Source organism: Saimiri boliviensis, chromosome 6, assembly GCF_048565385.1.
Source record: "Saimiri boliviensis isolate mSaiBol1 chromosome 6, mSaiBol1.pri, whole genome shotgun sequence".
Taxonomy (NCBI): Eukaryota; Metazoa; Chordata; class Mammalia; order Primates; family Cebidae; genus Saimiri; species Saimiri boliviensis.
The window spans coordinates 120,920,474-120,946,422 of NC_133454.1; the positions used below are offsets into that span (position 1 = coordinate 120,920,474).

At 55.2% G+C, this 25,949-nt stretch overlaps 3 protein-coding genes across 11 annotated transcripts in view; 2 read left to right on the forward strand and 1 right to left on the reverse strand.

Moving 5' to 3' along the window:
• MYRF (myelin regulatory factor) overlaps positions 1-15,590 on the forward strand; it is a 37,000-nt gene extending 21,410 nt beyond the window's left edge. For 2 of the 8 annotated variants that reach the window (XM_010335435.3, XM_074401583.1), the window contains 20 exons: positions 907-1,102; positions 3,203-3,279; positions 3,469-3,579; positions 3,931-4,021; positions 4,392-4,592; positions 4,865-4,976; positions 5,534-5,643; positions 6,313-6,473; positions 6,548-6,620; positions 6,897-6,985; positions 7,276-7,344; positions 7,753-7,833; positions 7,997-8,085; positions 8,179-8,376; positions 8,521-8,769; positions 10,674-10,776; positions 10,996-11,070; positions 11,401-11,506; positions 12,900-12,974; positions 13,159-15,590. In XM_010335435.3, coding sequence (XP_010333737.1) covers positions 907-1,102; positions 3,203-3,279; positions 3,469-3,579; positions 3,931-4,021; positions 4,392-4,592; positions 4,865-4,976; positions 5,534-5,643; positions 6,313-6,473; positions 6,548-6,620; positions 6,897-6,985; positions 7,276-7,344; positions 7,753-7,833; positions 7,997-8,085; positions 8,179-8,376; positions 8,521-8,769; positions 10,674-10,776; positions 10,996-11,070; positions 11,401-11,506; positions 12,900-12,974; positions 13,159-13,239 — 2,347 coding nt within the window. In that variant the 3' untranslated portion in view covers positions 13,240-15,590. The remainder of the gene's footprint in view (positions 1-906; positions 1,103-3,202; positions 3,280-3,468; positions 3,580-3,930; positions 4,022-4,391; positions 4,593-4,864; positions 4,977-5,533; positions 5,644-6,312; positions 6,474-6,547; positions 6,621-6,896; positions 6,986-7,275; positions 7,345-7,752; positions 7,834-7,996; positions 8,086-8,178; positions 8,377-8,520; positions 8,770-10,673; positions 10,777-10,995; positions 11,071-11,400; positions 11,507-12,899; positions 12,975-13,158) is intronic. The other 6 variants (XM_010335449.3, XM_003920205.4, XM_010335457.3 and 3 more) reach the window with 6 other exon arrangements.
• A 607-nt stretch (positions 15,591-16,197) lies between these two features.
• On the reverse strand, positions 16,198-19,799 carry TMEM258 (transmembrane protein 258). Of its 2 annotated transcripts, none has more exons than XM_010335483.3 (4): positions 19,707-19,799; positions 17,554-17,663; positions 16,873-16,995; positions 16,198-16,303 (listed from the first exon to the last, which is right to left on the reverse strand). In XM_010335483.3, the coding sequence occupies exons 1-4, from the start codon at positions 19,707-19,709 to the stop codon at positions 16,300-16,302; spliced, it is 240 nt and encodes a 79-aa protein (XP_010333785.1). In that variant the 5' UTR covers positions 19,710-19,799; the 3' UTR covers positions 16,198-16,299. The 2 variants fall into 2 exon arrangements, with proteins under 2 accessions (XP_010333785.1, XP_003920262.1); XM_003920213.4 differs by having other exon boundaries at positions 16,859-16,995.
• A 142-nt stretch (positions 19,800-19,941) lies between these two features.
• FEN1 (flap structure-specific endonuclease 1) lies at positions 19,942-24,976 on the forward strand. Its single transcript, XM_003920211.4, has 2 exons — positions 19,942-20,174; positions 22,801-24,976. Exon 2 carries the CDS (start codon positions 22,822-22,824, stop codon positions 23,962-23,964), a length of 1,143 nt encoding a protein of 380 aa, XP_003920260.1. The 5' UTR covers positions 19,942-20,174; positions 22,801-22,821; the 3' UTR covers positions 23,965-24,976.
• Positions 24,977-25,949: the final 973 nt, after the last annotated feature.

The window sequence follows — 25,949 nt, forward strand, 5'->3', positions numbered from 1 at the left end:
GCCCTGAAGCAGCCCAAAGGCTTCCTGAGTGCTCTGCTAGCTCAGGCAGGTGGGTGGGGCTCCAGGAGGGAAGAGTGGACAGCCCAGGCCTTTGGCAATACTGGCCAGGCCCAGGGGCCTCTTCCCACAAGTTTGGAAGCGTTCTCCCTGCCCAGCCTCCTCCAGGCTGGCACCAGGTACTCCTGTGACCACTCTTGTGCCTGGGGATCTGAGTGAGGGTGCACTAAGCCACAGGCCAACAGTTGCTCTCTTTACTATCAACTAAAGGTGTCCCAAAGGGGCCAAACATGGGACACTAAATCCAGCAAGTAGATGGGCACACTGAGGCTGAGGTTGAGGAAGCGTCCAGGAGTGCCCCCTTTCCTCCCCGGGACAGAGGGAGTGGGAATGAGGGGGTTTGAGCAAGCTGGTGGGCAGGGGCGGGGCCTGCAGCAGAGCGGGCGCCTGGTTCCACCGTTTCCAGGGCAACCAGCTGTCAGGCTCTGTGAGGCTCTGCAGATGCAGCCCCTCTCGCCCCCGTCTTGGGTGAGCAAGGGGGCTTCAGGCAGCCTTCTGGGAAGGAGCCAAGTGTGGGGAGGGGAGTCAAGCACCCTCCCCCCTCCCCCCCAACTCAGGAGTTCCCTCCTGACTGGTGAGCCTCAGGGTCTTGCCCTGCTTCCCCCATCACCAGGACAGGGTGGTGGCCCGAGGCTCGAGGTAGAGGAGAGAATGCTGAGGGGGGTTGCAGCCCTGTGCTGGAACCCTCCCGGCGCTCATTTTCCACTTCTCAGGAGTGGTGGCAGCTGCATTGGTGGTTTGAGGATGCAGGGTGTGGGGTGGGTAATGGCTTTGGAACCCTGAAGATGGGAGGAACTGGTGTTCCCGGCCCGGCTCTGGGGCCTCAGGGGAGTGCCCTCACCCCCTCAGGCCCATGCTCACCTACCGCGTGGACGCCGACAAGGGCTTCAACTTCTCCGTGGGTGACGACGCCTTCGTGTGCCAGAAGAAGAACCACTTCCAGGTGACAGTGTACATTGGCATGCTGGGCGAGCCCAAGTACGTCAAGACGCCCGAGGGCCTCAAGCCCCTCGACTGCTTCTACCTGAAGCTACACGGAGTGAAGGCAAGCTTGGGTCTTGGCAAGGAAGGGGAGTAGGAGTGCCCCTGGAGGGCACTGAACAACCCCAGAAAAAGCGAGCAATGGCCAGGTGCTGTGGCTTATGCCTGTAATCCCAGCACTTTGGGAGGTCGAGGTGGGCAGATCACTTGAGGTCAGGAGTTTGAGACCAGCCTGGCCAACATGGCAAAACCCCATCTCTACTAAAAATACAAAAATTAGCCAGGCGTGGTGGCACGCACCTGTAATCCCAGCTACTTGGGAGGCTGAGGCAGGAAAATTGCTTGCACTCGGGAGGCAGAGGTTGTAGGGGCCCAAGATCATGCCACTGCACTCCAGCCTGGCAACAGATCAAGACTCCCTCTCAAAAAAAAAAACAAAAAAAAAAAAAAAAAAAAAAAAAAAACGGCAAGCATGTGTGCCTGTGTGTAAACTAGATCTGGCTCTGCCACCACCCCCACCCCGCCCACCTTTCTCCCTGTGCCTGACCCTTAAACGTTGGGCTCCTCAGCCTGCCTCCCTCTTGCCCATTTTCCTGCTCCAGCCTGTGATTCCCAAGTCTGAAATCCCAGTCAAGACCCATCTCTTGGCCAGGCACAGTGGCTCACACTTGTAATCCTAGGCACTTTGGGAGGCCCAGGCAGGCAGATCACCTGAGGTCAGGAGTTCGAAACCGGCCTGGCCAACATGGTGAAACTGCATCTCTACTAAAAATACAAAAATTAGCCGGGCGTGATAACACATGCCTGTAATACCAGGTACTCGAGAGGCTGAGGCAGAAGAATCGCTTGAACCCGGGAGGCGGAGGTTGCAGTGAGCTGAAATTGCATCATTGCACTCCAGCCTGGGTGACGGAGGGAGACCCCATCTCAAAAAAAAAAAAAAAAAAAAAAAAAGACCAATCTCCTGACCCGTCTACGAGGTGCCTCAGCTCCAAATCCTAAACTAAACTCCCTGCACCCTTGCCTCCCGCGCTGGGCTCTCCTGTCAGGGAATGGGGTGCAGGGCCTTGGTTACCCCAGTCATACATCTGGGTCAAGGCCCTCTTTCCTTCCATCATCATGCATCTGGCCCTGCTCTTGAAGATCCGTCTACCTGGTCCCCTCCTCTCCTCCTTCCTGTCCATTCCCTGGTCTGGGTCTCCTCCCTTCCTTGCTGGAATGTCCAAAGCAGCTGGGACCCCCAACTCCTGCTCCACTTGAGACTCAAGGGGCCCATGGCACTCCCTATCCGTCCAAGGATATCCTTCCAAGGCCCCCAATATCCTCCCAGCAAAGAGCCAGCTTCCTAGCTGTGCCACGGCGGCCTTGGGGGCCCCGCCCTCTGCTTCAGCTCTGCCACTTGTGGTACCCTAACCTCTCCTGCCCAGTGCAGCCCCTGCTGTCCCCTTGCGGCTCCCTTTGCCTTGGATGCCCTTCCCAAAACCCATCCCTCCTCTCCAGGCAGATTCGACACTCGCCCCTCCCTAGCAGCCCCTCCACTGAGGCCCACTGGGAGGCACCACAGCCCAACCCCAGGAGTGGCTGATTTTGAGTCTACCAGCTCTCTGGGGGCGTGGCTGGGTCTGTTGGCTTTGGTGTCATAAGTGAGCCAGCATGACACCTTGGAATGGCTCTGCCAGTGCACATGGAGTGGTAGAGGGGACATGGGTATGGAGAGGGTCTGAGGAGTGAGTGGGTCTGGGTGCAAGTGGTTGGGCTGGGAGGCTGCCGTGAGGTGTGGGGTATGGACGTGAGGGAGGGTGGGGCTGTGTGTGTGTGTGTGTGTGTGTGTGTGTGTGCGTGTGTGCACACATGCAGAGGTGGGGGAATGTGTGGGTGTGGAATGGGGGCGTGGATGTTTGGGGAGTGACCGCACTCGTAGCTGTGCAGAAGTCAGGGGAGTGGTGTGATGTGAGTGGTGAGGACAGTGTGGGTGTAAAGTAGGGTGGGGGGTGTGACTGTGCTGAAGGCATCCGACTGAGCTTGGGGGAAACGTGGCTGAGGGCTGGGTGCTACCCCGTTTCCTGGTGAACTCTAGCTGGGCCAGGCCTGGCTGAGAGGGGCAGGTGGGCAGGACCAGCTGGGGCGTCCCATACCAAGGTGCCACTGGCTCCATTCCCCCCAGCTGGAGGCCCTGAACCAGTCCATTAACATCGAGCAGTCCCAGTCAGACCGGAGCAAGCGGCCGTTCAACCCAGTCACGTGAGTGTCTAGACCCTGTTGGGGCTGGACCTTGAAGGGCCCTTCCTAGAGGTGGCTTGGGAATGGAGGGGCCAGGGAGGTACCCAGGGCGTCTGCCTCCCCTATGTTGCTGGCCTGGGTGCCCCTCAGTGGCATGGCTGTTAGCAGCCTCCCTCCCTGCCCCCTAAGCACCCTGCCTGTCCTCTGCAGGGTCAATCTGCCCCCAGAGCAGGTCACGAAGGTGACTGTGGGACGGCTGCACTTCAGCGAGACCACCGCCAACAACATGCGGAAGAAGGGCAAGCCCAACCCCGACCAGAGGTGAGCAGGTGGGGGCCCTGCGCCAAGCCCCTCCGTCTCTGAGGCAGGAAGACACCGCCCTGTGTGGCCTGCCAGGCACAGAGTCCTACAGGCTGAGCCATTTCACAGATGAGGGGCCTGAGATTCAGAGTCCTTCACTGACTTAAAGATGGGAAGAGCAGAAGCCTGGCTTCTGGGTTGAGAAACAGCCCTGGCTTCCTGCTGTGGGCCGGGGGTATTTCTGCCCCCTCGTGGAGGCTTGGGTTCCTCCTCTGTAGCATGGGGTGAGATGAACGTGCATCTGGCCGGGGAAAGGGTGGCCCTGGGGAGAGGGCAGGCCCCTAGTGCTTCTGAGACCCCTGTGTGTCCCAGGTACTTCATGCTGGTGGTGGCCCTCCAGGCCCACGCACAGAACCAGAACTACACACTGGCCGCCCAGATCTCAGAGCGAATCATCGTGCGGGTGAGGGCCACTGGGTCCCCCCAGGGTGTAGACAGCCCTCGCCAGGGCTGGGAGAAGTAGCACGCAGAGAGTCAGGAGAGAGGGCGCTCATCCTGCTAGGCACTGGCTGCGTGGCCTTGGGCAAGGCTCCCACCCTCTCTGGGCTGCAGGGTCTCCACAGTAAAGCAGGGAGGTGGACTAAGACCTGGTAGCTTCTGGGATCCCACAAGTGACAAAAAGTTTTCACAATGGGAGGGACAGTTTTAAGTTGGGCTTGGTGCGGTGAGAAGCCCTGGCTGGAAGGGGAGGGGCTGCTGTGGCGTTTCCCCTGCTCCTAGGGCCCTGCAGGTCCCCTGTCCCCCAGGGCTGATTCAGCTCCAACTCTCGGTAGGCCTCCAACCCAGGCCAGTTCGAGAGCGACAGCGACGTGCTGTGGCAGCGGGCACAGGTGCCCGACACCGTCTTCCACCACGGCCGCGTGGGCATCAATACAGACCGGCCGGACGAGGCGCTGGTTGTGCACGGGAATGTCAAGGTCATGGGCTCGCTCATGCACCCCTCGGACCTGCGCGCCAAGGAGCACGTGCAGGAGGTGAGAAGGGGCTGCGGGGGCCGGGCGGGGCCAGAGGCTGGGGCGGGCCGCGGGGGCGGGTCTCCTGGGGAGGGGCTTGGCCACGCGGAAAGGCGGGGCTGCAGAGGAAGAAAGGGAGGGAGGCTGACCTCGAATCCGGATCTAACGACTCTAGTAGCGGGGTCTCTTCTCCACACTGCAGCCTCTGGGTGGCCTCCCTCCTGGGATCCGGGCCCTGCTCCGGGATAGCCGCAGGTGGGGAGGGGTTCATTCCCAGGCCTGGCTCCCCGCAGGTGGACACCACTGAGCAATTGAAGAGGATCTCGCGCATGCGGCTGGTGCACTACAGATACAAGCCCGAGTTCGCCGCCAGCGCGGGCATCGAGGCCGCCGCGCCAGAGACAGGTAGGGACCGGGCTGGCGCGGACTGGGGTCGGGGAACCCAGAAACCTCGGACCTCAGTGACCTCGCTCCCTGTCACCTGGAAATCCTACCCCTAGAAATCCCTCCTCTTGACTCCCGGAACTGCACCCCTGGGAACTGCGCCCCTGGGAATCATGCCTTCTAGAAGTCCCGCCCCTCAGACCCTGGAAAATCGCGCCTCTCCAGGTCCCCGGAACCTCGCCCCGTTGTCAGTGGAAATCCGAAAATCGCGGCCCCAGGACCCTCGCCCTTCTTGCTAAATCAATCCTACCTTTAACCTGTTGGAGTACTACCCACTCCCCTGGGATCCTTACCCCGGGGAACCCACCCCACCCCAGCCTTGGCACCTTGAGCCCTGGAATTGCAACTCTGTGAACACTTGTTCATGGGATCCCCCGCTCCAGGGCTCCTTGGAATCCAAATCTCTGGGTTCTAGAACTTCACCCTCTCCAATCCTGCTCCCACAGTACATTAGAGAGCTGTGAGCAGTCCCCTCCCCCTCTCCCCCCACCCATCTTTGGCTCGCCCCTCACTCCCAGGTGTCATCGCTCAGGAGGTGAAGGAGATCTTGCCTGAGGCTGTGAAAGACACCGGAGACATGGTCTTTGCCAATGGGAAAACCATAGAGAACTTCCTGGTGGTGAACAAGGTCTGTGGGTGGGGGAATGGGAGGGAGCCCAGGGGCAAGTGGGGAGCCAGCTGGGGGGCACTCATCTCCTCCATAGATACTGGGGGGCACTGCAGAGCAGAAGCAGGAGCAGCGACTCTCATGCTGCCTCCAGAGCTCCCTCTGCACCCCACAGGGAAGGGGTGAGTGTTCAAGGGGATGTGTGGGTAGGAATTTGGGCCCTGCTCCACCCCCAGTAATGTGAGGGCAGTAACAGAACCGCAAAGACATCCTCATGTGGCTATCTCCAGGATTAAATACGTGGTTTATTGTGAGGATGACGTTTGTCACTTACCTGGCCTGAGTCTGGGCTCCAAGGAGGCCTGAGACAGCTCTCCACCCCAGCTGAATAGTGAAGTGCTGACATCTGAGTCACCGCCGTCATCAGAGGGGTGGATCAGGAGCTCTGGCAGGGAGTGGGGAGGGCTATTCAGGCCAGGCGAAGCTGCAGTGCTGGGCGCGTTGCTTGGAGATGGGCACAGAAGCTGTGGGAGATGAGAGGCTGGACTGAGGAGCCTGCCCAGGTAGGGAGGCTCTGAGGGCCTCCAGGTAGCCAAGGATAGTGGCTGCCCCTCCTGCCCCCTGATGTCTGGCAGCCTGGGGCTCCTGGGGCTGACAGAGCCATCTGCACTGGCCCACGGCCCATGGCAGGAGCGCATCTTCATGGAGAACGTGGGCGCTGTGAAGGAGCTGTGCAAGCTGACCGACAACCTGGAGACACGCATCGATGAGCTGGAGCGCTGGAGCCACAAGCTGGCCAAGCTGCGGCGGCTCGACAGCCTCAAGTCCACCGGCAGCTCGGGAGCCTTCAGGTGGGGGTGTGGGGTGGGGGAGAGTCAGACCCCTCTTCCCAGGGGCACCCCTGACCCTGGCCCTCTTGCTGCAGCCATGCAGGGAGCCAGTTCAGCCGGGCGGGCAGCGTCCCCCACAAGAAGAGGCCCCCCAAGGTGGCCAGCAAGGTAAGGGTGAGCAGGGATGACAGGCCAGTTGAATGGGGGGTTCCCCATCCCTTGTGGCCTCCCTTTCCAGCTTGCACTTCTCCAGCCTCACTGCCTCCGGCACTTCCCTCTCCTTGTGACTCGGTAGCCTTCCCAGCCCCCAGTTTCTCTTTCTTCTCTCTCTGCCCCCTGGGGGAATGGGGTACCCCCTTAGCACCCCCAGCCTCCCGCAGAGCCCACAGCAGGCAGCCTCAGCCTGGCCCACTTTGCATTTGCACTTTTGCTCTTGGTCCTCAGTCACCGTCCGTGGTTCCAGACCAGGCCTGCATCAGCCAGCGCTTCCTGCAGGGAACCATCATTGCCCTGGTGGTGGTCATGGCCTTCAGGTGACTTGTCCTCTGGGCTCTCAGGGTAGTTGACTGGGGGAGTGGAGCTTCCTCGTGGAGTCAGCTGCCCATGGGCTCAGGCCTGGGGGAAGAGGAGGACGTAGCTTGGGAGATCAGGCGGCTGAGGTCTCGGTGAGGTGGGCCTTTCTGCCTCTTCCCCTCAGGGTGACCCATTTGCAGGCACCACCTGGGGGCCCAGCCCCAGGAGCCAAGGACCACAGCCCTGTCCTGGAGAGAGGGCGCTGGGTGGTGGCTCCAGCTCTAATGGTCACCCTTTTCTGTGGCTCCAGCGTGGTGTCCATGTCCACACTGTATGTGCTGAGCCTGCGCACGGAGGAGGACCTGGTAGACACTGATGGGTAGGTTCCTGGAGGCCAAGCCAAGCCGCCGGGCCAGGTGGGGCTTCGGTAGGCAGTCCAAGGTCAGAGAGCTATGATGCTGTCTCCTCTAAAGGAGTTCATCCTTAGCCTCTCAGCCTGTTGGGGGTCGGGGGATCCAGGAAGGGTCCCCTTGGAGGGTGGGCAGCCTTTCCCAGTCCCTGCTGACGCTGATGGTTCTGTCTGGCCTGGTTAGTGCTCCTCCAGGTCACTGGGCCTGCGAGTCAGGGCTGTCTGAGGGGCTGGGCTTAGAACATGGGGTAGGGGGAAGGAGGGCCAGGGCTCTGTGAGCCCACTGTCACCCCAGCTCCCGGGGCCACCTCTGACTGTGTCTTCTCTTCTCTCTTCCCCTTTGTCTGTCTCGCCCTCTGCCTCTCTGCTGCCCCTTAGCTCTTTGGCCGTGTCTACTTCCTGTCTCCTGGCCCTGCTCCGGCCCCAGCCCCCTGGGGGGAGTGAGGCCATGTGCCCATGGTACGTGCTGACCAGCGCCCCCTCCTCTGGCTCCTGCTGCCCCTCTTCCTGCCTCCCTCCCCTCCCTCTCTGCCTCTTCCTGCCCTCCTGCCTCTCCAGGACTGCCAGGCCCTCTCCCCTCAGGCGCTCCCAGCCCCTCTGAGCTCAGCCCACCCTTCCCCAGCAGGTCCAGCCAGAGCTTTGGGACTACGCAGCTCCGACAGTCCTCCGTGACCACTGGGCTGCCAGGCATACAGCCTTCTTTCCTGCTGGGTGCGTGTCTGGGCGGGTCTGGGGTGGGACGGGGAGGTGGCTATGTTCTGTCTTGGGGGCTCCTCTGGCTCATACAGCCTCTGGTCTCCTCAGTGACCACCAGCATGACCAGCTCAGCACCAGGTTCTGCCCTCCGCACCCTGGATCTGTGTTCCAGCCACCCCTGCCCTGTCGTCTGCTGCGCCTCACCCACTGCCAGCCCCACCACTGGTCCCAGTCTTGGCCCCAGCTTTACCCCTGGCCATGTTCCCAGCCCCAGCCCCAGCCCCAGCCCCAGCACCAACCGCTCAGGTACGGCTTTCTCAGGGCTGGGAAGGCCCCTGAGGGGACCAAGGGACACATGGGGTTCACTCAGTCTTGTGAGGCCGCAGAGAAAAGCTGGATGGGAAGAAACCAGCTCCCCTCTTCTCAGCCTGTCCCTGGTTCTTTCCACAGGCCCCAGCCAGAGGGCCCTGCTGCCAGCCACCAACATCAGAGCCAAGTCCTGGGGCCTTTCAGTCAATGGCATTGGCCACTCCAAGCATCACAAGATGGAGCCTCTGGCCAGCCCTGCAGTCCCCTTCCCTGTGGGGCAGGGCAAAGCCAAGAACAGCCCCAGCCTTGGTTTCCATGGCCGGGCCCGCCGAGGGGCTCCCCGGTCCAGCGTGGGCCCTGCTCAGCCCACCTGGGCCCAGGGCCAGTCAGGTACTTGCCACACTCCTGACACTACCCAGCCCAGCCCGGCAAGGCTCACTGGCCACAGCCCGGCTCAGCCCAGTCATATGACTGTCTGGGTTCAGGCTTGTCTGTCAATAGGCATTTGCTGAGCAGAGTAAGGATCAGGAATCAGACCCGCAGCCTTACATAGATCACCTCATTTAGTCCTCACAGCACTCCTGCAAGAAAGGAATTTTTCCTATTGTTCAGCTGAGGAAATGGGGATGGAGACGAAGGTGAAGTGACTTGCTCAGGATCAGGCAGCCCCTCTGAGGCAGGGCTGGTATTCGATCCGAGCCTGGCCCCCTTCACATGCCAGCCTCGGGAGGGTGCTATACTGGGTTTCCCCTATAGTTTCCCACACCTCAGATCTTTGGTTTTCAGAAAGCTACAGAACCTTTTATTGAAGTCTTCAAACTAGGTTTCTCTGAGGTACCCTGGGGACTGTCTTGGGGGTTGAAGGGGAGGCTGGGAGGCTTCCTGGCTTCAACCAGACAGCTCTGCTTTCACCGACTTTCATTTGATGGGTTTGGTGGCTTCAAGAAAAACCTGGAAAATGTGGCTTGCAGAGATGGAAACTCCAGGGGGAGATGTCTGCCAGGCACCAATTTACTGGGCTGCCTGCCACTCTGGCTGGCTCTGTACAGGGCACTGAGGATGATGAAGACAGACACACCCCTGTCCCCAAAGACCTCACAGAGATGAAAACACAGCAGTGTGATTAGGCTCTGGGGGGACATGCAGGCAGCTTTGGGATTGGGAAGGGTACTTAATCTGGATGAAGGTGGGGGGGATCAGGGAAGACCTCTCTGGAGCTGGTCATTTTTTTTTTTTTTTTTTTTTTGAGAGTCTCACTGTTGCCCAGGCTGGAGTGCAGTGGCATGATCTCAGCTCACTGCAACCTCCATCTCCTGGGTTCAAGCAATTCTCCTGCCTCAGCCTCCTGAGCCACTAGGATTACAGGTGTGCACCACCATGCCTGGCCTAATTTTTGTATTTTAGTAGAGATGGGTTTTCACCACGTTGGCCAGCTGGTCTCGAACTCCTGACCTTGTGATCTGCTGGCCTTGGCCTCCCAAAGTGCTGAGGTTACAGGCGTGAGCCACCACACTTGGCCGAGCTGACTCTTAAAAGGACCTTTGGAACTTGCCCAGAAGGGACATTGGGAGGGCACCTTCCATCTCATCTGTATCTGATACCTATCCTTGGCCACGCAGGGTGTCCTGGATCCTGCTGGGGTCCTTGGGTCCCTGGGTCATGCCACAGAGCTGAAAACTTACCAGACCCAGCAAATGTTCAGTGGCCCCAGCTTCCCCTTCCTGGGTGGACAGTCAGGCAGCAGCAAGACTGTAGGTGGACTAGATGACCAAGAAAGCCTTGTCTCCCCCATCTGGCTTGTCACACTTCAGTCCCACCTCTACCCAGCCAGCCAGTCTGCAGTGGGTTCATTCAGGGAGGCTGCGAGGAGCAGTGTGCTAGTAGCTCTGTAACCATCGGCCTTGGGGCAGGGAAGAGCCTGATTTGTGTGGCGTTCTCACCATCACCGATTTCAAGCGACCAGTGTAACTGATGTCTCTGAACGCAGAGCTGAGAGAGATGCCTGCAGTCAGGAGCGGAGGCCTCGAGCAGGCTCCTGCACACCTGGCAAGGGATGCGAAGACCCACCCCTACTTCTGGGTGTTCCAGTTCTTTTGAGGAGGCAGACGTCAGGCTCATGGGGACTGGGTAGTCCTAGGGCTGCTGAGGAAAGGGTGTAGTGTGATTCTGGACGTTGTGGGGGTCTGGGAACTTATTCATACTAAGCTGTGAGTGACTGCTTCAAGTCTGGCAAGGAAAGACATGCCTGCTTCTCATTGGTGTCCTGCCTTGTCGCCTTACTCCTGCCCCAACAGCTTCTCTCCTCGCAGAGCCAGTGCCCTCCCTGACCTCCATCCAAGTGCTGGAGAATTCGATGCCCATCACCTCCCAGTACTGTGCTCCAGGGGATGCCTGCAGGTGGGTGAGGCTCCCTCCCCTCACTCAGGGAGGTCCCCTCAAGTGACATGAGCCCAGGTGGTACAGATTGTCCAGAACTTGCCCCCTCAGGGAGGATCCTCCCCCACAAGGCAGGGCAGCCCCTTTCCAGGCCTCTACAGGGCTCCAGTACAGATTGGGGGCTGAGGAGTTATGTTGGCAGGGTGCCCTCAGGCTAAGTGGCCACTTTTGTCACTTCAGGCCTGGGAACTTCACCTACCACATCCCTGTCAGCAGCGGCACCCCACTGCAGCTCAGCCTGACTCTGCAGATGAAGTGAGTGCCGGTGTGGGGAAGTGGGAGGTGGGAGGGGAGCCAGGTGTCTCCGGCAGAACCTCAGAACAGCCATGCCTGAGGACAGCCTGAGAGTCTGGCATTTCCCACACGGTGGGATGAGTGCTGAGTTCATTGCCTGCTTTGTGGTTAACTGGCTCAATGACCCAGCCTCATGGGCTGAGGACCACGTGGGATGGTTGATGGGAATGGTTATTATGCGGTGTTTCGGGCTAGGTGGGGATTCAGAGGTGTGTGGAAGGCTGGCTGGGAGGGCACTGGGGTTAAGGGGCTCCAGAACCCCACTTCTCTGCTAACTGGGCCTGTCTCCAGTTCCTCCTCCCCAGTGTCCGTGGTGCTGTGCAGCCTGAGGTCAAAGGAGGAGCCGTGTGAGGAGGGGGGCCTTCCACAGAGTCTCCACGCCCACCAGGACACCCAGGTAGGTGGGACTGGGAAGCTGTGGGCTGGCCAGGCCTGAGCTTCTTCTCCCCTGGCACAACTGGGCCCCCAAATGGTCAATGAGCCGGAGCTGGGAGTTACAGCGTGAAGGTGTTTCCACAAGGGACACTCTGGGGCCTGGACCTCTGTGTTCTGGGGATGGGCACATGTGCCGTCTTTGTTTATTCTGAGCATCTCCTGGCCCTGCCATGCTGGAGACCTGGGAAAGAAAGCAGATCACGGGCCTGACGTGGATGACTGCAATGATGGAGACAGGCGGGTGTCTGGGGGCCCAGGCGGGGAGGGCTGTGACTCACTGGAGGTCCCTGCAGAAGCAGGAAGGAGCCAGCCTCAGGCTCCGTTCAGCAAGTGGCACAGCTAGATGTGCATTAGAAGGCCCCTCAGGCTCCATGTCTGGCCACCTCTTCTGGGAGAACTGGATGGCTAACTCCTCCCTGGCCCGGTAACCGGAAGTTAGGACTGTCCCTGAGGCTGATGGACCCCCGCTTTCTCCTTGGGCCTGAGAAGCCATGGGAGAAGACTCTCAGGACAAACAGAGAAGCAGTGATTATTTTTTCTCGCCCATTCATGTGTTTACTCAGAAAATAGCGATTGGAGCCCCATCTGTCCCAGTCATCTGCTGGGTGGGCCCAGTTGCAGGGGAGAGGTGGAGCAGACAGGTTTTGACTTCCAAGAATGTACTCTATAGTGAGGGAGAAAAGACGTGCAGAAAGCACCCGGAAGAGCTCGGCCTTCCTCTGAGGGAGGCCAGAGCCCTGTGGCCCCACAGAGGAGACAGTGGCCGAGAGAGAACCCAGCTAGATATGCATCAGACGCACTCGGGCCTGAAACCACATCACACAGACTTGCCCATCTCCTACCTGAGCCAAAGCCTCAGGTAGGAGATGGGCAAGCTGCCTGCAGCCAGGCCGCATGCCACCCTGTGAGGGAGAGGGCCAGACACACCTGGATTTGAATGCCAGCTCTGCTGCATTGTGTGATGTTTAGGCAAATGACTCAGTTTCCTCATCCAGAAGGTGGGGCTAGTAGCAGCACGGCATCATTGGATTGTACTGAGGGTGGGGCTCATGAAATACTTTGATGTGCGCAGAGCGTAGCGGGTGAGAGAACCCAGCACAACAGGACTGGGAAGGAGGCAAGGGCCAGGCAGAGGTGGCTGTGGACCTGCCAGTACCAGGCATGGTCTGCACGGAGTAGCTGCCATTGCGCCTTCTGCTGAAGCAGAACACGCTCCCTCCCATCTCTTCAGAGTTCTCTGCTTTTTTCCTTCATAAAACTCCCCACAGACCCCAGGACTGCGATGGCTGTGGTGAGAGATGCCGGTTGGGGTAGGGGCAGCAGTGAGTCCTGACTCCTTCCTCCCTTCTCTCCAGGGCACTTCTCACCAGTGGCCAATAACCATCCTGTCCTTCCGTGAATTCACCTACCACTTCCGGGTGGCGCTGCTGGTGAGCAGGGGCATCCCACCTACCTCGGAGGTCTGGGCACCCGTCTGCGGCGTGGGGCTTGAGGAATGGGGGTTTGCACAGTATGTGGTAGGATGGGGGCACAGTGTCAAGGAACGTCAGCAGGGAGTGCCGTCTGCCCCACACTCACAGAGCCACCTCAGCTTCCCACTGCCCTTCCACTCAGGGTCAGGCCAACTGCAGTTTGGAGGCTCTCGTCCAGCCAGCCACAGACTACTACTTCCACTTCTACCGCCTGTGTGACTGAGCTGCCTCCTGAGGCAGCGCCAGGGACCAGGGGTGCCTGGGCACCCCACAACACTGGATGCAATGGTGTACACTGGAGCCCGCTGCAGGCCAGCTCTGCTGTTCACTGGCCCACCCCGAGACTGGTGAAACTGGAAGTCTTCACACTGGAGTTGCTGTTCCAGCTGGTTGCGCCTCACAGCACAGAGGGAACCTGAGAGCCAGAGACTTCCTGGGCCTTCCTGCCTGCCACCCTCTCGGGGCCAGGACAGGACCAGTTCACCTCTGTCCAGATATGGTGGCTGGAGGGCTGGTTCAGGTGCCCTGGAGGCAAGGGGAAGCCTGGGACCCTCATTTGTTCAGAGCCCACTCTCCCTTGCCTCCCCTTTTGAGACTGGAGCCAACCCTCTTGGAAAGAGGAGCTGCCCACCTTTGAGATCAGCAGGGTGCTTGGATCCAGCCCTCAAAGACTTGGGTAGACCCCCATGAGTCAACGGAAGGCAGATGGCTCTCCCCCTTAAAGCTATTCCCTGGGGGATGGCTAGGTAGTAGACTTTCTGGGGTTTACCTGTTACGCTGGACTTGGATTTCTAAGCTTTAAATGTGGCCCAGGAAGTTTCTTCTCCCTGGGACAGCTTGGCTCCCAAGAAGTCCCAGGGCAACCGAGGCCAGCCCTAGATGGGTTGGAGAAACCGACTTTGTGCCTTAAGTCAACTCAGTGCCTGGTGAAGCCACCCTCAGCCCTTCACAGGCCTGAACCAGTGGGGGCCAGTGGGCCAGGTAAGCCCCGGAGCCTTGAACCAAGAATATCTGGAAGGGGACGTTCCCTTTGAGCCCCCAGATGGTGTTGCTGCCCACTGCCTGTGTTCCTGGAGTGTATGGAGGTCACAGTGATGTCAGTGATCACATCCTTCTCTCTGAGCAGAGGAGCAGGAATCCCTCAAGCAGCAGCCTGGTCTTGGCTGGTGGGCAGATGCAAATAGCTTTTGCTGTTATTAATGAAGTAACTACTAAATGCACTTAAACCAGGGCAGGAAGGAATGGAAGAATGGAGCTAGAAAGCTCAGAGTGGGCTAGAGCAGGGTGTGACACTTACAGACAGGGCCCTGGCTCCGATCCCTCCCAGGGAGCCTCAGACACCCATCCCACTCCTGACCACCAAGGCCCTGAGTTAGGGAAGAAGTTGTATCTTAAGTACCAACTTCAAGTTTCTTAGTGGTACCTGGTCCATTCTGAGGTCACATCCAGGCTCATGGAAGGAGTGTGGTAATCATTTAGCCATGTCTGCCATGGGTCCAGAAATGGGAAAGGGAATTGCTGTCCTTGCCCTGTGGTACGCTGCCACCTCTTTGGGAACCAGGCCTTGCCCCTGGCCCACTGCTCATTCTCAGCTTTGAATGGGAGGCCTTTCTATAGTGGAGCTGAATCCTTGAAGCCTGTGACCTGCAGGCCCCCTTTTGCCATTGATCTGAAAGCACTTGTCCTCAGGATAGGGAACAGCAAGGGGATGCAGGAATAGCAGGGATAGCTTCCTCCCAGCCCCCTCCCCAATTAGGCTCCACTGACATAGGAATTTCTCGATTCCCATACCATGCAGGGGCTGAGCCTTACTTAGGATGACTTTGTTCTCCCTCCTACTGAGGGAGTCCTCCCTATGCCTTAAAACTGCTGAGCCCCACTCCATGTAATAGGATTCTGGGGCTTCCTCAATGGGGGTTCATGTTCTTAGACAGTGGCCCCTCAGTCCTTAACTGGAAAGTGACTGTCCACTGCCCCCTGGAGCCCATGTGGACACAGCACAGCCCCAAACCCATTAGCAGCTGGCTCTGTTTCCATGCCTGGGGAGGGGTTCCTCAGTGCAGGCGTTGGGGCCAGGCTGGGGCTCCAAGCTGCTTAAGGGGGGTCAACCTTGGACCAAAGTTGCCTTAAGCCTGTGGTAGAAGGGCTTCAGGAAAGGTAAGTGGGCCAGCTGCCCAGCTGGCAATGGTGAGTGTCCTGGCCCCATCCCTGCCCTGGGTCCAGCAGGTCAGCCCTCCCTTCTCTCTCCTTTGGCGTTTGTTCCTGTAGCCACTGGGCTAATCTCCCCCTAGCTTCAAGCTGTACATAGGGCCTCCCAGTGCAAATCATGCTGCCCATATTGTGCCCCCATAGAAGCCTGCATGTGCATAGAGCGCCCCCTACCTACCTCCCAGTTAACTCCCAGTTCCTCTCCCTAAGCTTGGACTCGTATTTATCATGTACCAACTCTGACTCTGAGGTGGGCAGTGAGGGCAGCAGCCCCAGGCCTGCTTATTTCCTGTCCCTGAACTGTTCTTTTCTTCTGAAGTGAATATACATATATAAATAAATGTATAAATACTGCTTTGTATCTGAGCTTGCCTCCTTGTCTCTTCTTGGGATTGGTCTGGTGGGAGAGGAGTCACCAATGGGGTGAGGGCCAATTGGAATTCAGAGTTCTTCCTGAGAAGACCGAAATCTCAGCTCCTGAGCCAGATAGCCAAATGGATGCTTCATACCCCTTATCCTCTTAGTTTCATACTGGGGCTAGGAGTGGACTCAGCCCCTCCCATGGCCACACCCTCCCCACCCATGCACCTGCTGCTGCCCACCTACGTTAAAAGTAGCCTAGGGGAAAAGCCTTCTTAAGGGGACAAGCTGAGCCTGGTGAGGATGCCCCAGCACACAGAAGGGTGGCTATGTTTAGGGCAGGGACTGGCCCAGGGCAGAATGGACTGATGTGGATTCCTAAAGTTTGTCCTAGAAACAATACTAGAGGGTAGGCCCAGGCCCTTCCTATCCACAAGTGAGCCTTAAATTTCAATGACAAAACACCCCTGCCACACAAATCTCATCCCCCTTAAGTAGGTCAACAGCAGGAACTGTGTGAAAGGCAGATGAGAAATGGGAAAGGGAAGAGACTGGGTAAGGAATGTAGGTCCCAGCATGCCCCCGCCCCTGCGGAATGGGCAACAGACAAGACTGCCATACATCTGCCTTTATTATTAGCAACAGGTGGGACATTTCCAGCAATAGTAAAAAAAGTAATTTACAAAAGCAGGGATTCAGTGAAGCCGCCTGGTTGTTACCTAAAAGAGGAGAGGGGTATCAAAATGAGACCAATGGCCCTTCTTTCCACCTTTTCTCCCTGTACCCGTGTTCCTGGGGCAAGGGCTGTCAGGCTGTCAAGCACATGCCTTTGAGGATGAGCCACCAGAGCTGATTCCCAGCAGCCTGTTTGGTGAATTATCTTCTGCAGTTAAGTTTTAAGCCCCAGATCTTGACCCCCTTCCAGCCAGCCGACTTCCCAGCAGCCTCTTCAAGTCATTGGGGTCTGACTTAAATGTACAACCATGGGAAGCCTGTGCCCACACTCTTACGTGGTACATCCCAAAGGTAGATGGAGGCCTTAGGCCATGTGAGCTCAGAACTGACACATTCAGTCACACTTGGCTCAAATCCGTATGAGGGGTAGGGAAAGAGGAACAAATGTCCACTGTCCCTTCCCATTCCACTGAGTCTGTCTCCATCAACCAAGGGGTCATGCTGGTAAGAGCCTTAAGGACTCTGCTGACCTGACTATGGAGAGGCTTCCCCGGGCTGCACCCTGGAGGCTCACGTGTCCACCCCATCGCAGCTCTTACCCTTGGGCACTCACACATAGATGCCAACCCAGAGCAGCAGGAAGAGGACTCCAAAGCCCATGAAGAGTGAGGCCACCAAGGAGATGAGGAGCTCTTTATAGATATCACGAGTGTACTTGGTAGAGGTGACCTCGTAACTGGGCACAGCAGTTAAGGCAAAGCAAAGAAATGGACCGTGGAGTACAGACAGCCCAGGCAGGGGGACTCTGAGGAGAAAGGTATTGGCTCAGTGCCTTCTGGGGAGCCTATCTGGCTCAGAGCAGCCAGGCAGAGGGGCCTAAGAGATACCCTGGACTCCAGTGCTCGACTGCCATGAAGAAAATGAGACCCAGAGGAGTTAGGTCACTTGCCCCAGGTCACACAGCTCATGAGGACAGGAGCTGGGACTAGCCCTCTGACCTCCCGACACCTGAGTGCACCCTTCCTTATACCACCTTTCTAACTGCAGCTCCCCTATACCCCACCTCCGCTCCAGCCAGGCACCCTGCTCACTGTCCTGGAAATCCACAGAACAAACTGAGTTCACATAAGGCCATAACCTGCCCCTGGGCATCACCAGCCCTCCTCCCCTCCTTACCTTCTCTCAGCCTCAATCCAGTGTACAAAACTGGCAGGGCACATGTACTTAGGGTGGCTTCTCCCTCAGATTCCCACATCACTAACGCTGGTCCTCTGGCTGCTCAGTGAAAGGATACACGAAGAACCAGGCAGTGAAGAACATGCCGATGGCCAAAAGCACCACGGTCAGATGGGGGAAGACAGCTGGGTTCACTGGGCTGGTGTATCTGCTCATGGCCTCGAGCTCCTAGAGGAGGGCAAGAGATCAGAGCTAGCAAAGAATCCCAAGACTTCAGCCTGGGGAGAAAGTGGGGTTATCAAGGAGCCTGGTGCTGCTGTGAAAGCTGATTTCAGCCCGGAAATGTGGAAATTCTTCCCAACCAACAGCAACTCATTCAGTATGAGAGTGACAGTCACAGTTCTATCTCAAAACTTAGGAGACAGTTTATCTTTTCAATATGAGACAAGAAGGGCCGCTGAGAGTCAGAGGCTGAGACACAGAAGGTGTTTAACTGCAGATCAATGGTCGTTAGCATTTTCTGAGGCCAATGATCTCACCACTATGAAAATGTGATGAAAGGTATGAACTCTCTGCTTGAGAAAAACTACATACAAAAAAAAGTGTGCCTACAATTTCCAGAGCTTTGTGGACCAATGTCTATAGACTCCAAGCTGAGAACCCCTGCTCCAAGTCACTTACTGGTGGTACCCAGATCTCAGTATCTTTTTTTTTGAGACGGAGTCTTGCTCTGTCGCCCAGGCTGGAGTGCAGTGGCATGATCTCAGCTCACTGCAACCTCTGCCGCCCGGGTTCAAGAGGTTCCCATACCTCAGCCTCTTGAGTAGTTGGGATTACAGGATTGCAGGTGTGCATCACACCAGGCTAATTTTTGTATTTTTTGTAGAGACGGGTTTTCGCCATGTTGGCCAGGCTGGTCTTGAACTCCTGACCTCAGGTGATCTGCCTGCCTCAGCCTCCCAAAGTGCTGGTATTACAGGCATGGTCAGCCTCAATTTCTTTTTTTAGATGGAGTCTCGCTTCTGTCACCCAGGTGTAGTACAGTGGCACGACCTTGGCTTACTGCAACCTCTGCCTCCTGGGTTCAAGTGATTCTCCTGCCTCAGCCTCCGGAGTAGCTGGGATTACGGGCACGCCCCACCATACCCAGCTAATTTTTGTATTTTTAGTAGAGATGGGGTTTCACATGTTGGCCAGGATGGTCTCAATCTCTTGGCCTCACGATCCTCCTGCCTCGGCCTCCCAAAGTTCGGGGATTACAGGAGTGAGCTACCCTGCCGGCATTAATTTCCAATTCAGTATTTTCCTCACTACGTATGCTATTATGGAATCTTGTGAGCTATGAGCAAAGACATTAAAGTTCTGGTTCTACTGAGTAATCTTAGTCTGAGTAAAGTAACTGTAGTATCTATTTCACAGAAATAATGTAGAAAAAAGATTATGAATCATAGCATCTAGTCTAGTGCCTGGCAAATATCTATTTTGCTCAATAGGTATTTGCTTCTTTCCTAAGGATGTAGGGAAGATGATGAGATATTGCCTATGAAAGAGGGATGTAAACGTAAAGTTCTGTACAAATATTAACTTCATTGTCACACGTCAGCCAATGCTTCTAAAATCCAGAACATAACAACTCTAGGGAAGTAAACTGACCCCATTGTTCTGAGACACTGGAATTCAATTCAGTAAACAATCACGGTCCCCTACCCCCAAAATGATAAAGACAATCGCTGCCATTTATTGAGCTTCCAATTACAGGCCCTCTGTTTGGCACTGGGAATACAAAGATGAATAGACATCATCCCAGAGCTAGATTCGCGTCAGACGGTGGTCACTGGGAGGCGTGGCCGAAAACAAAGAAGTCCACTAAACGTAGCCAGAGGTCTGTACAGAGGCTGTGGGCGCTCCTAGGAGAGTCTGGCCAAGTGCCTGAGAGTTGGAAGTGCTTCACCAAGAAACAACATTTGCCCAGGGCACTGTAGGATGGGCTCAGGTTCGGCAGAAGAACTTTCCAGACAACGATAACACACCACAGATAACAGAGATATATAAACTGGAACGCCCACGCCCCTCATCCTTAGAAATCGCGAGCTCAGAAACCTAAGGAGTTCATGGCAAGGGCTTCCCCCTTCCCCACCTGTCAGCCCAAGCCGGAGGTTCCAGGAGCGTCTGGCCCTCTGAACCACCGGCGTCTGAGGAGAGAAGCGCGGTGTAGGTCAGACCCCGAAGGGTCCTCACAGCCCGCTGAAGAACTCCCCTCAACCCTCTCACCATTTTGCCCAGCTCCGGCTAAGCCGCCGCTCACGCCACCGGAAGAACACGTCTGCAGGAGCAGGCGCCTAGTGCAACCGGAAAAGGAAGTACCTCCGGCGCCAGTGACATTGTGGGACTTGTAGTCCTGTGATTTCGGGTGTAGCGGGAGCTGGGGCCTGGGGGAACCTGGTGCAGGCGGAGTGGGGACAAGCTGTGGAGAAAGGTAGGACAGGGTCTCTGAGAAAGTCGTTCTCCCTGGCAGGACTGGTTGCCGTGAGAGCAGCCGTCTGAGAGGATGCGGCCTGCACTACACTGCCCAGGTGGCTGTGCGTGGCGCGCAGGTCACGTGACGGGAGCGCGGGCTTTGGAAGGCGGCAGAGCAACAGGAGACGGCTGAGCTGAGCAGGGAGAGCGGGCTTAGCACCGCTGGCACTTGGTAACTCCTACTAAGCTCTAGCCACCAAGGCCTCGTGTCCCAAAGGCCAGGTGAGACCCCGTGGGAAGCACCTTCCGGAGCTATGGCGTCCGCTTGGCGCTGGGAGTCGTGGGGAGCCGGGGTATGGAGTGAGCGGCATTCGCCATCAGGCGGTCCCGCCGCTTTCCAGCTGTGAGCCTTGGGCCAGTCGCGCAAGCTACTAGCCTCTCTTTTCTTCCATTATAGAAAGGCGGCAGTAAGTTCCTTCTTACGGGGACATGTATTTTTCCTAAGACCTTGGACGAGAAACAGTTCTGACACTTGAATCGTTGAGGTCCCTTTCCTGCCTGACGCCGCGAGGTGATCAAAGGCTAACACGGCCTGGTCCTCGGTCCACACTCCAGCAGCGCGGCCGGCTTGTGTAAAAGCCGAAGGGTTGAAAGGGTCTGGAAAGGGGACATTAGAGGTTTCCGTCTGTTGTCTCAGTTGACTCTGGCAGCAATCCTGAGAGACAGGTAATGGTTATCTTTCTTTGTAGACGAGAAAACAAACCTCAGTGGCTTGGTAAGTATCACACGGATGATAAATGCTGCGCCTAGATTCAAGGCCAGAGCTTTTGCCGCTGCAATTCACAGGGGGAATTATTCATAGTAATCAAATGGGATGGACCTGGAAGGACGCGAGAGGATGGCGAGAGGAGGGCACAGCTGAGGAAAAGTGGGAAAAGGCGGGCCTGATTCCAGCTTTCTGTTGAGATTCCAGAATATAAGGTTAGGTTGGGAATCAGAACATGAAAGATCTTGATGCCATGCTGAAGTGTTTGGACTGAATTAGAAGGAAGAATTGAACAGTCATTAATACTCTAGAAAGAACCCTGTGAAGGCAGAGTGGGAACAGTGAAAAAGCTTGGTGAAGTCTTCTCTTCCCATTTTTTTCCTTTCCCTTTCCTTTTTCCTTTCCTTTCTTTCCCTTCTCTGTCTCCTCCTTATTCTTCTTCTCTTTCCTGACAGGGTCTTGCTCTATTGCCCAGTCTGGAGTTTGGCGGCACAATCATAGCTCACGAAAGCCTGGAACTCCTGGGCTCATGTGATCCTCCCACCCCGGCCTCCCAAAGTGCTGGAATTACTGGCCAGAGCCTCTATGCCTGGCCCTGGTAGAATATATCTTAGAGTGTTGGGCACATACCACCAGTGGGTACAAAATGACTTTATTTACTTATTACTTTGAGACAGTCTCGCTCTGTCGCCAGGCTGGAGTGCAGTGGTGCGATCGCGGCTCACTGCAATCTCCGCTTCCCAGGTTCAAGTGATTCTCCTGCCTCAGCCTCCAGAGTAGCTGGCATTATAGGTGCACGCCACCACACCCAGCTAATTTTTTTTGTTTTGTTTTTTTGTATTTTTAGTAGAGACGGGGTTTCACCATGTTGGCCAGGATGGCAAGATGACTTTAAATTGCAACCACTAGAAATCCTTTTTAATAGTTACATGTTTAACACATATTAAAATATAACTGATAGAACACAAATAGTATTGCTTATGATGAGTTTTCTTTTTTAGTTTATTTTAGTTTTTAAAAAAAATTCTAAATGAATAAAAGTACGGATTTTAGTTGGAAGTGGCAAAATCCTGAGGGTGATTTGGGAAATGCTGCCATAAGAAAGACTTGATGGCGGGGCGAGGTGCCTCACGCCTGTAATCCCAGCACTTTGAGGCCAAGGCTGGCAGATCACCCGTGGTCGGGAGTTTGAGACCAGCCTGACCAACATGGAGAGGCTCTGTCTCTACTAAAAATGCAAAATTAGCTGGACATGGTGGTACATGCCTGTAATCCCAGCTACTTGGGACGCTGAGGCAGGAGAATCCCTTGAACTGTGGAGGTTGCAGTGAGCCAAGATCACGCCATTGTATTCCAGCCTGGGCCACAAGAGTGAAACTGCGTCTCAAAAAATAAAAAAAACAACAACAAAGACTTGATCAGGTGCCGATCAACTCTGAAGTGCAATCATTTTTTGGGCCCAGTGACTGTAGAATGCCAGATCCCAAAATCAGGACCCAGGGAAGAGCCATGGCGTTAATATTTCAGACTCAGTTGTGGAGGGAAAACGCAAAGTGAAAGCTTGAAACTCTAGCAACATCATAATAAAAGTAGAAACTCTTATGTGGTGAGGTGATGACAGAGAGATGAGAGAAGCTTGTGAGGAAGCCACATCACCTCCATTCAGATGTTACATTTGCGGTCCTTTCTCAAGGCTGCCTTAACAGTCAGGGTTCTCCAGAGACTCAAAACAAAGCAGATCTATTCATTTAGCTGGTGTATTTGCCTGTCTTCAGGTTTGCCATTATGGTCCCTAGACTCCTCAAGCTGGGCCAAGCACTCTGGCCTTCCGTGGTCCTTGATGGAACCTAGGTTGTAGCTTTTTTTGGTATAATAAATAATGCTGCTGCCTTAGCATATCAACAATATCTATTTCTCTAAGCACCTGGTTCAATTTCTGGTACTTTTACTATTGAGTAGACTCCCCTGCTAGACTAAGTTTTTTGAGAACGGGGACTTTCTCTTCCTCGTCTTTTTATCTTCAGTAGTGCTGACTTGGTGTCCTTTTTATGTGGAATTTAGCCGAAGACACGAAGTTGGTGAGGTAACGCCAGTTACGACCCTTCTCCTTTCCTCCATTTCTGACTTGCCTTTCTTTTTTAGTCATCCGTCCTCTACATTGCCATGGGAATTCAAGGCCTGGCCAAACTAATTGCTGACGTGGCCCCCAGTGCCATCCGGGAGAATGACATCAAGAGCTACTTTGGCCGTAAGGTGGCCATTGATGCCTCCATGAGCATTTATCAGTTCCTGATTGCTGTTCGCCAGGGTGGGGATGTGCTGCAGAACGAGGAGGGTGAGACCACCAGCCACCTGATGGGCATGTTTTACCGCACTATCCGCATGATGGAGAACGGCATCAAGCCCGTGTATGTCTTTGACGGCAAGCCACCGCAGCTCAAGTCAGGCGAGCTGGCCAAACGCAGTGAACGGCGGGCTGAGGCAGAGAAGCAGCTGCAGCAGGCTCAGGCTGCTGGGGCCGAGCAGGAGGTGGAAAAATTCACTAAGCGGCTGGTGAAGGTCACTAAGCAGCACAACGATGAGTGCAAGCATCTGCTGAGCCTCATGGGCATCCCTTACCTTGATGCCCCCAGCGAGGCAGAGGCCAGCTGTGCGGCCCTGGTGAAGGCTGGCAAGGTCTATGCTGCGGCTACCGAGGACATGGACTGCCTCACCTTTGGCAGCCCTGTGCTAATGCGACACCTGACTGCCAGTGAATCCAAAAAGCTGCCCATCCAGGAATTCCACCTGAGCCGGATTCTGCAGGAGCTGGGCCTGAACCAGGAACAGTTTGTGGATCTGTGCATCCTGCTGGGCAGTGACTACTGTGAGAGTATCCGGGGCATTGGGCCCAAGCGGGCTGTGGACCTCATCCAGAAGCACAAGAGCATCGAGGAGATAGTGCGGCGACTCGACCCCACCAAGTACCCTGTGCCAGAAAATTGGCTCCACAGGGAGGCTCACCAGCTCTTCTTGGAACCTGAGGTGCTGGACCCAGAGTCTGTGGAGCTGAAGTGGAGTGAGCCAAATGAAGAAGAGCTGGTCAAGTTCATGTGTGGCGAAAAGCAGTTCTCTGAGGAGCGAATCCGCAGTGGGGTCAAGAGGCTGAGCAAGAGCCGCCAAGGCAGCACCCAGGGCCGCCTGGATGATTTCTTCAAGGTGACCGGCTCGCTCTCTTCAGCTAAGCGCAAGGAGCCAGAGCCCAAGGGATCTACTAAGAAGAAGGCAAAAACTGGGGCAGCAGGGAAGATTAAAAGGGGAAAATAAATGCGTTTCCCCATGCTTGACCCCAGAATATTTGCCCTCTTGTACCCTTAAGAGCTACAGCTAGAGAAACCGTCGGGTCGAGCGAGGATTCTAAGGTCTTTCTAATGTGACCCTTCTCAGTAGTGCTTGTCCCTTTTTTTTACTTGATCTTAATAGCAAGAAGGCCGCAGAGGTACTTTTTCTTTTTTAGCTCAGGAAAATACATCAGGTTCAAACCACTTCTCAGGCAGTTTAATGGACACTAAGTCCATTGTTACATCCAAGTGATAGCAACAATTTTTGGAGAAGAGAGAGGGAGATAAAAGTGGGGAGACAAAAGATGTAGAGAAATGATTTCCTGGCTGGCCAGCTGGTGGCCAGTGGGAGGGGATGGTGGACCTGGCCTGTGCTTTCCTCTAGTTCAGCCTTGACCCACCTTGAGAGAGCCGTCAGGAAGGCCCATCTTAGCAGATGGGAAGAACAGCTGAGAGAAGATAGGCAGAGAGCTGGAGCCCCTGGGGTTGACTGTGGCTGTGGCCGTGGCTGATTACGGGCTGTGTCTTGGGGTGGGCAGAAACTCGAACTTGCTGTTACTTGTGTCTAGTTATTCAGAGGAGTAAGATGGTGATGTTCATCTGTCAGTCAGCTGAGTTGAGACTTTGGGATAAGACACTGGTTTTCATGTGCTGTTTTTGTTTTAAAGTTATGAAGAGAAAAAAAAGTCAATAAAATCATAAAAGTAACCAAAATGTCACATTCTTTGAGAACATTTGAAAATATCTGGAGGGACCATGGCTCCAAATAGTTTTCCTTCTCACTCAGATAACACGCTGTAATGTAATTGCACTCGATTAACAATGGGTGGTTTGAAAGTGGCCACAAGATGGCACCATGCTCCATAAAATGGCCACAGCAGCTTGAAGGAACCTCAGCCATTAGGAGGAGGATGCTTTGTTAATTGTTTCTTGCTGGGAGATGAGTTTTAATAAATTGAATAGATCTAGTCTCACTCCATGTGATATCAAAGGAGTGCCTTTAAGAAAGCCTCACAATTAGGCCGGGCGCGGTGGCTCACGCCTATAATCCCAGCACTTTGCGAGGCCGAGGTGGGTGGATCACAGGGTCAAGAGATTGAGACTATCCTGGTCAAAATGGTGAAACCCCATCTCTACTAAAAATACAAAAATTAGCTGGGCATGTTGGTGCATGCCTGTAGTCCCAGCTACTCTGGAGGCTGGGGCAGGAGAATTGTTTGAACCAGGAGGCAGAGGTTGTGGTGAGCCGAGATCACGCCATTGCACTCCAGCCTGGTTAACGAGCAAAACTCCGTCTCCAAAAAAAAAAAAAAAAGCCTCACAATTTACATCAGCTACCTCATAACATCCAACCATTTACTTTGCCACTACTTGTAAACTGAAAGCTGCCATTCAGAACCATTTTCTTGTTCCTTTTGTAACATTAAATCTAAGTTGCTGTTTCCCATAGAGATGGCATGGGTTTGAACTTTGAAAGTTTTATAAGCCCAATAAAGCTTGGTGGGAAACCGGCCCATTTGAGCGTTCGATGTTTTAGCATTCCCTTCAGTTCCATTTGAAGTTAACAGGGACACTTATGTAACTGTCCGAAATTTCTGCTGGCAGCGTCTTGACGGATTAAACAGGTAGGAGCCTGAAGACCAGTAGTTTTCAAGGCTTTTAATGGAGAAACCTATTCGTCAAGTGTAATCTTATGTGAAATTTCAGGATATATAAGTTTCTCTGGTTGAAGCTGGAATGGGATAAAGTCTCCCCAGCAATGGCCTCTGAAAACTGGTGTTGACAGAAAATTCTATCCCAAGGGCAGCTAACTTTTGAAACTGATTTTCCCAGATTGTACCAGGCCACACAACTTATTTGAGCTTTATTTTCTGATTCAGGCAGATTGATTCTAAACCTGCAGTAATAATGATGGTGATAGGAAGTAGAGACGGTAAGATTTCTTTTTTTTTCTTTTTTGAGACAGAGTCT

Coding starts and splice junctions, on each gene's coding strand:
- TMEM258 (XM_010335483.3), bottom strand. Junction 16,996..17,553: donor TTCACTGCCTGGTTCTTCGT/GTATCCTTTCAC, acceptor TGCTGTGCCCAG/TTACGAGGTCACCTCTACCA.
- FEN1 (XM_003920211.4), top strand. CDS start 22,822: ATGGGAATTCAAGGCCTGGCCAAACTAATTGCTGACGTGGCCCCCAGT.